General features: G+C 40.5%; 1 protein-coding gene across 1 annotated transcript; it reads left to right on the plus strand.

Moving 5' to 3' along the window:
- The first annotated feature begins 5422 nt into the window (after positions 1-5422).
- Positions 5423-8806, plus strand: LOC125012407. Its single transcript, XM_047592345.1, has 2 exons — positions 5423-7197; positions 8713-8806. The coding sequence occupies exons 1-2, from the start codon at positions 5980-5982 to the stop codon at positions 8719-8721; spliced, it is 1227 nt and encodes a 408-aa protein (XP_047448301.1). The 5' UTR covers positions 5423-5979; the 3' UTR covers positions 8722-8806.
- Positions 8807-9033: the final 227 nt, after the last annotated feature.

Here is a 9033-nt window from a genome sequence, read left to right on the forward strand (position 1 = left end):
GAGGGAGGTATCGTCATGGATCGTATTAAAAACTTGCCTCAGGCAGTTTGTCTGTTATTTGGGCTTACATAGGCTTACATAGGCAATAACAGCTAAATAGAAAAGAAATGGGATAGAGAGAGAGTGAGTAGTAAGTAGTAGGTAGTTAGTAATTCTAAGTAGGGTTAAATTTGTATTAAGCAGTCCACACAAAATGAAAAAAATAAGTTAGCATGGCTATTAATTGTTTTGAGGCAACAAGTTTGCATACTTTAAGTAAGTTCAATTAATTAAATTTTACATTAGTGTTGTGTTGCTTTGATAGAACTGCATCATCACAGCCTAGCCTCCTGCCAAGTTGGCTTATGACTGACTGACTGAAATGAAAAAATAGGTATTTTAAAAATGTTATTAAAATTGTTATTACATATTATGGAGAACTAATCTTTTACTTTTTTTGTGAGTTATGTCTATTTTTTTAAGGGGGTGAACCTTTTAGTTTTTTTGTGCACTTTTTGTAGTCAAATATTGTAAACATTATGTTACCGCCATGTGTTTGCATTTGTTGTTAATTCCTTAGGTATTGAAAAACGTTTATTTTTTTTACATTAATGTAAATTGTAAACTATAAATGTGTCACTTTTTTGTGAATTATGTCTAATTCTTGAGTTAAAATTCAATCATGAATTTGTGATTATATATTTCATAACATTATAATAATTATGAATTTATGATATCATAATGAAGACTAGTTCAGGGACATCTCTGTAGATGTTTTTTCGACAACCTGAAAGTGACGGCTTTTCACCTTTCACTTTTCAACCAAATTTAGACTGTACGGGGACGTCTTTTTGGAGACGTCTCTCCAACGACATGAAAATGACGGATTTTCACCTTTCACTTTTCAACCAAATTTAGACGTTGTTTGGACGCACAACGTCCAACGCTCCAACATCTTTTCAACTAGTTTTTGCTGGGTGGGCTCCAATACATGCATGTGATTTTCCCAGGTATCTGCATAAATGTTTAAATCATCACCTCCAGATCACGCTGTTGTTCAGCGCTTAAATGTTGTAAACAGCATGGCAGCATGGCTCGATCTGTGGATCATCTCCGTGGGGAGCACCCGTAGACTCTGTCACAACGATACCAGCAGCTTTGACGTCTGACGGTCCAGACTCGGCTACCGAGGGTGAGGGAGCAGCCGCGCTGACCTTGTCTTCGTAGGACTGGTAGCATTTTAACAGGTTAATGTGACAGACCCATGTCTTACGCCCTCTGTCTGGAGTACAGAGTACATAATCAGTGTCACTAAGACGCTCTTTAATGACATATGGACTGGAGAATTTTGCTGCGAAAACAGATCCTGTACAGGGTAGCAACACCAAAACTTTATAACCTACCTCAAACCTGCGCGCTATAGCGGAACGATCATAATGATCGTGTAGTATATTATCTTCTTGTTTTTCTCTTCTTTCCGTTTCCTGTGCTTGGGGGTTGTGAAGTATGTATAAAGTTAAAGGTTAAAGGTTAAAGGTCAAAAGGTCATTTACCAGATGCCAGTTCATAAAACGAACCAGGACATACAACCTAAAGCTTTGTTTGTGTATGGGGGTTCTCGGGGATGACCATCCTATATAAGGTGACTGTGGGAGCTGAATGGCAGAGGGGATTCGACGATTGGCCAGAGGCTCTCTCAGATTCGGCAAGAATTTGACATTGTTCTTTCTTGTAAATAAACCTTTTTAAATGCAAGATAAGACTCGTCAGCGGTGATCACTTCTTTCTTCAGCACATCAATATACAACAATTTTGGCGTCACGAACTTGGACGTGTTTGTGGCCTCTCAGCATCTGCTTTCAGTCCTGAGGAGCTGACTCCCACATCAGCCGGCTTATATACAGGGTGAGTTTTTCACATTATAGTGCGCTGGTTTGCTCGTGGGGACTGTGCAGTGTTGCTGTGGGGACACACCGTTTAAGGCTCTTTGTGGGGTGGTTGTTGTGCTGCTGTTGGAAGTTATTCGTCGTTCTAAATTTCTAAATTTGAGGTTTCTTTGCGTTGCTGGCAACGCAAAAGGGGGGAAAGGACGATATAGATTTAAAGGAAATAAGAAGATAAGAAAAAGAGAAGTTAGGATTAAGGAATAAAAGGAAATAAGAGTAGGCCTACGAATAGAGAAAAAGTGAAGAAGAGAATAGAAAAGGAATAGAAGAAATAAGAGTAGAAAAGCCTAATTAGTAACATGAGGCGCTGAACTCACATCGTGCAAAGTTAAGTGGAGGGGCCCTTTACCGCTGTAACTAGTAAGACACATGGTCTTTGGTAGCAGTGTGAAAATTGGCTTTATTGGCTTTAAAGGAATTGGCTTAAAGTAAAAATAGGATAAAAAAGAGAGAGAGAGAACTCCTGGGCCCAGGGGAAATTAGGAACATTTGAATTTTTGTTTAAAAAAGAGGTAAATTTAGAGGAAAATAGGAAAAGAGGATATAAGAGTTAAAAAGGAATAGAGAAAAAGGGGTTCTATAGCTTGAGGCTACTAGGGCAGGTCTAGGACCGCTAGAAAGAATCGCCTAAAAAAGAAAAGAGAAGAAAATAGGAATTTTCTTAATAGTGAAAGGTTAACAGTGAAATAGAAGATAGTAGTTAGTTAAAAGAAGAAGTTAGTTAGAAGTTAAAGTCAGAGGTAGAAGTTAGAAAGAAGTTAGAGGCCTAGTTATTTGGAAGAGAAATGTGTGATCACTTTAAATTTGTGTGTTCTGTATGTGTTGACTGTGGATCCTTGTTGTTTGTGTGGCAACCGGTTTTATGAAGTAATATGTTAGATTTTATGTTGAATAAAACGAATAAAATTAGGAAATAGGAGATTAAGGCGATAAAAATAATAATATACAGTGGGGGAAATAAGTATTTGATCCCCTGCTGAATTTGTAAGTTTGCCCACTTCCACAGAAATGATCAGACTCTGGTTTTTATGGTTGTTTACTGGTTATGGGTATAGACAGAATATCAGTCGAAAATGCATAAAAAACACACAATCTAAAAGTTATAAATTGTTATGTATTTTATTAAGGGAAATAAGTATTTGATCCCCAAGCACAACACAAGTCAGTACTTTGTAGAGAAACCTTTGTTGGCAAGCACAGCGATGAGACGTTTCTTGTAGTTGGTCACCAGGTTTGCACACAGCGCAGGAGGGATTTTGGCCCATTCATCTTTACAGACAGTCTCTAAATCCTTCAAGTTTCTTGGCTGCCTCTTGGAAACTCGGAGCTTCAGCTCCCTCCACAGGTTTTCGATCGGGTTAAGGTCTGGAGACTGACTAGGCCACTCCATGACCTTAATATGCTTCTTCTTGAGCCACTCCTTTGTTGTCCTGGCAGTATGTTTTGGGTCATTGTCATGTTGGAAAACCCACCCACGAGGCATCTTCAGTGTTCTTGCTGAGGAAAGAAGGTTTTTGTCCAAGATGTTACAGTACATGGCTGCATTCATTGGCCCCATAATGCGGTGAAGTTTCCCTGTACCCTTTGCTGAAAAACAGCCCCAAAACATGATGTTTCCACCTCCATGCTTAACCGTGGGTATGGTGTTCTTTGGGTCATACTCACGTTTTTTCATCCTCCAAACACGGCAGGTCGAGTTAATGCCAAATAGCTCAACTTTGGTTTCGTCAGACCACAGCACTTTCTCCCAAGCCTTCTCTGAGTCATTTAGATGTTCACTGGCAAACTTAAGGCGGGCCTGTACATGTGCCTTCTTGAGCAGGGGGACCTTGCGGGCACTGCAAGAGTTCAATCCATAACGGCGCAGTGTGTTGCCAACTGTTTTCTTGGTGACGGAGGTCCCAACTGCTTCCAGATCATTAACAAGCTCCTGCCGTGTTGTTTTAGGCTGCTCCCTCACCTTTCTCATCATCATCCTCACTCCATGAGGCGAGATTTTTGCGGGGAGCTCCAGACCGAGGACAGTTGATGGTCCTTTTATGGGTCTTCCACTTGCGAATAATGGCACCAATAGTTGTCACCTTCTCACCAAGCCTTTTGCTGATGGTTTTGTAACCTATACCAGCCTTGTGCAGGTCTACAATCTTGTCCCTGACATCTTTTGACAGCTCTTTGGTCTTGCCCATGGTGCTGTAGAAGTTGGAATGTAAGAAACTGATTCTTAGAGCAGGTGTGCTTTATATACATGACGAGTTAAGATCAGGAGTATTGGTAATTAGTTGACTGAGCACAGCTGTGTGCCACATGCGCACCAGCCAATCTGTAGGAGCCTGAATTCTAAGTGAATTGTTGGGGATCAAATACTTATTTCCCTTAATAAAATACATAACAATTTATAACTTTTAGATTGTGTGTTTTTTATGCATTTTCGATTGATATTCTGTCTATACCCATAACCAGTAAACAACCATAAAAACCAGAGTCTGATCATTTCTATGGAAGTGGGCAAACTTACAAATTCAGCAGGGGATCAAATACTTATTTCCCCCACTGTACTTACATATTCAGTATTTGCTAAAATACTATGAGCCTTTTTTAAGGACATTTGATAAATATATGAGCCTGTAAAGGACGTTTGATAAATATAGTATGAGCCTTTTGTGGGGACTTTTTTGGTTAAAATACTATGAGCCTCTGCTTGGAGGACTTTGGAAACTGTTAAAATATATGAGCCCCAGAAAAAGGACTTTATATTTAAAGAAATAATAAAGGAAAGTGTTGGCAGGAATGTGTTAGTCACATTGAAGAGTGTATTGTACTTAGGCAAACACTTTAACATTGTAGAAAACCACTGTTGTCTCTTTTTATGGGGTGAGAGTTCAAGAAGGAAGCAAAAGGACAAGGGGGGTGTCTGGAGGCAGAGGAGAGAACAGCTGGTCTACATGAAACCTGAGGCTTGCAGACGACAGCACACGCATCTGAACCCAACAACAAGGCCAGTGTGATTTTATCCACAGACTCTTTCTAATCTACCTGCTTTTTGACCTCTATGCATTTGTTAATGGTTGATATTGATGATACATATATTGTTTGATTGGTAATCAGATTTGGGACAACAACAGTATATTCATTTGTTTGCACATAGCATGTATGTTGCAGTTTGAGGCTTGGCAATGACTGACCATTCAAATAACAGAGTTTAATTTCTGCTGAGTTGGGGAAGCTGTACCTTGCAATTTGATCGGTTGTTTGTATATGGTTGATATTGTGTGTGGACCTGGCATTGTTTGCTCTTACATCTGTAGGGTTGTTTTTGCATCCTCTGAAGTTGGCAAATTGATTAATTTGTTTGTTGATTGTGATAAAAAGGGGGAATATAGGTAGTAATAATAATAGTGTATCAATTAAAATAAACATAATAATAGGATAATAGAATAGAGTTAAGGTTATTTTAATTAGGTTGAATTTGATTACAGATAAAAAGGGGGGTTACTATTATATCAAAAATGGATAACTCAAAAGTAACTACTCCTGTTGAGGTAGTTCAGAAGAATAACCCTTTAATTAAAGGTGTTGCAAAGATGTCACAGAAATGGTGTAAGCGTTGGCCGGAAATTGAGCAACCATGGCCAGTGATAGGAACCTTTAATCCAGAAGTAATAAAAACAATACAGGTGCTTGTGACCACATATAAGGCAGACGAAAAGAAAGGAAGAAAAGGTGAAAGACGTAAACAGAAGAGACAAACGGAGCTTGGCATTCTCCAGTTGTTTGAGAAGGAGGGACAGAAATGGATGGAGATGAAGAAAGACTGTGAAGAGAAGACGGTAGATGAAATGAAAAAGAATGTGAAGAAAACAGAGAAGTTAATGGCAGAGATTGATGCACCCTTTTCACATGTAGTTCCAGTACAGAGACCTCCGCCGTATAAGAAGGAGATGGAGCTCAGGGAAGTTTATCCTCAGCTTCCGGTAATTAGTCAAGAGGGCAATTACCACATTAAGAATGAGGCTGAGCAGGTTATAGAAGTGGGGAAGCAGAGACAACTATTAGGATGTATCCAAGTACAAAAAGTAAAAAGAAAACGACACGTTTGGAGACCGGAGGACGATTGAGAATTAAAAGGATGGATTTTGGAGAAGTGGAGGATCAGAGTGATGAAGAAGAAGCAATCGGAGGATATGATCCAGCAGTAAGACGACTACTGGCCAGAGCGGAAAGAAGAGGAGGTACAACAGGAAGAAGAATGGAACTGAGAGATGAAAGTGAAGGTGAAGGTGAAAGTGGAAGTGAAAATGAGATTGAAAATGAGGACAGTGATGAAGAAAGTGAGAGTCCTACTCTTTTGAAGTCTGCTAAGATAAAAACTGCTTATAGAGAAGAAGAAAGACGACAGATTTTAAGAGAAGTTGAAGAGAATATAGATCGATGCTGTAGATGTCTGGACAAATGCATTACACCAAAAGGAAGGAAGGCATTAGAAGACCAATTACAAGAACTGCAGATTCAGAAGAAAGAGTTGCGGAAAACAGGTTCCCAAAAACTGGACAAGGAATATGAACTGCGTTCAAGGAAAGAGAAGAAGCCTGGTAAGATGTGTCCAGTTGTCATAAGAGGTCAGAATTTGGAGTATAAACCTTGGCAGAGTACTGACATGTCAGATATACTTGAGAAGTTACCTACTCTTCAAGATGGAGCACACCCTTGGATCTCAAAGTTGGAAGAGATCATGGTGGGGACGCAAGCTGCAGTAGGAGACATTAAGAGATTGCTGGCTAATATACTTGGGGTTCCAGTCATGGGGGAGATTTTGCAGAGAGCTGGATTAAACCGTTATGTGGAAACTGCTGTAAATGATTCAGAGCTGTTTGCAGCAAATAGAGGTCGAGTATGGAGAGCATTGAAAGATACATTTCCGACAAATATATACCCCGACAATATTCTCATTGAGCCACTGGGACAGGAAGAAAATCCGAGAGCCTATGTGTCAAGAGCCTATCAGGTGTGGAGAAATGTCACAGGAAACGATCCAGAGGAGAGCCAAATGGAGCAATCAATTTTGCGAGCCAAGATAAAGAAGGGGCTACCTCTACCAGTGCGGAGCAAATTGGCAGAAGTGGTTGGTCTTGGAAATATGGCGAAGGGTGTATATACAGACCATGTAGCACATCAAGTGGACCTGTATAGAAAGAAGGAGTATGATCAGAAGGAACAAGATCAAGAAACTCTTCGGAAACTCAATCAAATACAATTGGTGGATAACAAGAAGAAGGAGAAGAAGCAGGCTTTAGTTTACAGAGCCAGCCTGAACAAAATCAGCCGCCACCACAATTGCAGCCAAACCAGGTTCAGTTTCGATCACCTCAACCGTCCCCAGTGGTCCCTGTTGTTTATAACACACAACCAACTTTTGGCCAGCTGCAAATATGGAGAGGAAGAGGTCGAGGAACCATTGGAAGAGGAAGAGGAAACTTTAATTTCCAACAGTTCTGTGTCCAAACTGTGGACAGTTTGGACACTTTGCTCGTGAGTGTGATAGAAGAGGAGGAAATTTCAGAGGAAACTTCAGGGGAAAGAAGAGGAGGATTCAGAGGTCAGCAATTGATAATCCGGGGACCGGCGAACCCTTATAGGGGTCCAGAGCAAGGATTTTAGGGGTGCCCGGAAAATTCGAAAGGGGGGTGTCAGCTGGTAGTGTCAGGGCCGGAACAAGATCCAACAATAATGGTGAAAGTAAATAATAGACCATTAGAAGTGATGGTAGATAGCGGAGTGGCTTTCACCTGTATTTGGCCTGAAGATGCTATACACCTCCCTATGTCTGGTCAATTGATACGGACGATCGGGTTTGAGGGAGTGAAACAGCTGGTACCTCTTACAAAACCAATTGAGCTCTGTTACAAAAATCAAAAGACTACAATAATTATATTGGTTTCAGAACACACACCTATTGCACTGTTAGGAAGAGATGCTTTATGCAGATTGAAGTGTGTTATAAAGTGTACACCCGACGGCTGTTTGGTGGAGATGCCATCTGATACTGCTTACCAACTATTGATGACAACAGATGTTGAGGCCTCTTCAGTATGCTGGATTGGAGATCTTAGTGCAGAGTTTTTGGAACCTGTTAAATTGTGGGAGAAGTTCATTGTAGCAAATATGCCTGATGCAAAACTTCCAGACTATTCGCTTCATTGTACGCTCAAATATTTTAAGGACGCTGCCCAGTCAAATTGTGAGGAGTGGATAAGTCATCAACCAAAAGAAGTTGAACTCACCTCGTCTTGTATAATTCTGGGACCACAAGGAGCAGCAATGATGGTTGATATGAATGAATATGTGAGCGAGGAATATAAAATCAAAGAGAGTGTACCACATGTGACTTTGATGGTGTCTGAAGAATATGAACAGAAAGATACAGGAGAAATGATGGCGGAAGCAGTAAAAGCTGTTTTTGCACCAGTAGAGGGGAATTCTGCCATCTGGAAGAGTGAGGATCAGCGGTTTCTCAAGATTATGATATCTGCTCAAGGACATGGGCGACCACAAGTTGTCCAAATGACACATGAAACAATATGTGGGGTTGAAATGGACGCAGACGTTTTGAGGAGAGAAATGTTACAGCAAGTACCTGAATGTTTGTGGTCTCGATACAGTACTGATATTGGTCTTGTTAAATCAGCTCAACCAGTGAAAGTGGAACTTAGACCTGGAGCCAGACCTCCTTGGAAGAATCAGTATCCACTGAAAGAAGAGGCAGTTCAAGGGATTGAACCACAGCTTGAAGGACTTCTGAGAGCAGATGTGCTGAAGATAACTCAAAATCCTATAAGCAATACGCCATTGTTGCCTTTACAGAAACCAGATGATTCCTATCGCTTTGTTCATGATTTGAGATTTGTGAACGAAGTAGTAGCCGATTTTCCAGCAGAATGCCAGATCCGCATACTTTGTTAGCTCAAATTCCCCCAAATGCTACACATTTTACAGTATTGGATTTATGTGGTGCATTTTTCAGTGTTCCACTGAGCGTAGAAAGTCAGGGTTTGTTTGGGTTCACATACAAGGGACAGTTTTATGTGTACAAAAGGTTGCCACAGGGATTTAA

This window comes from Mugil cephalus, chromosome 8, assembly GCF_022458985.1.
Source record: "Mugil cephalus isolate CIBA_MC_2020 chromosome 8, CIBA_Mcephalus_1.1, whole genome shotgun sequence".
NCBI classification, from domain to species: Eukaryota; Metazoa; Chordata; class Actinopteri; order Mugiliformes; family Mugilidae; genus Mugil; species Mugil cephalus.

Bases quoted from the DNA above. Each gene is read 5' to 3' on its own strand.
- LOC125012407 (XM_047592345.1), top strand. From the start codon at position 5,980: ATGTATCCAAGTACAAAAAGTAAAAAGAAAACGACACGTTTGGAGACC.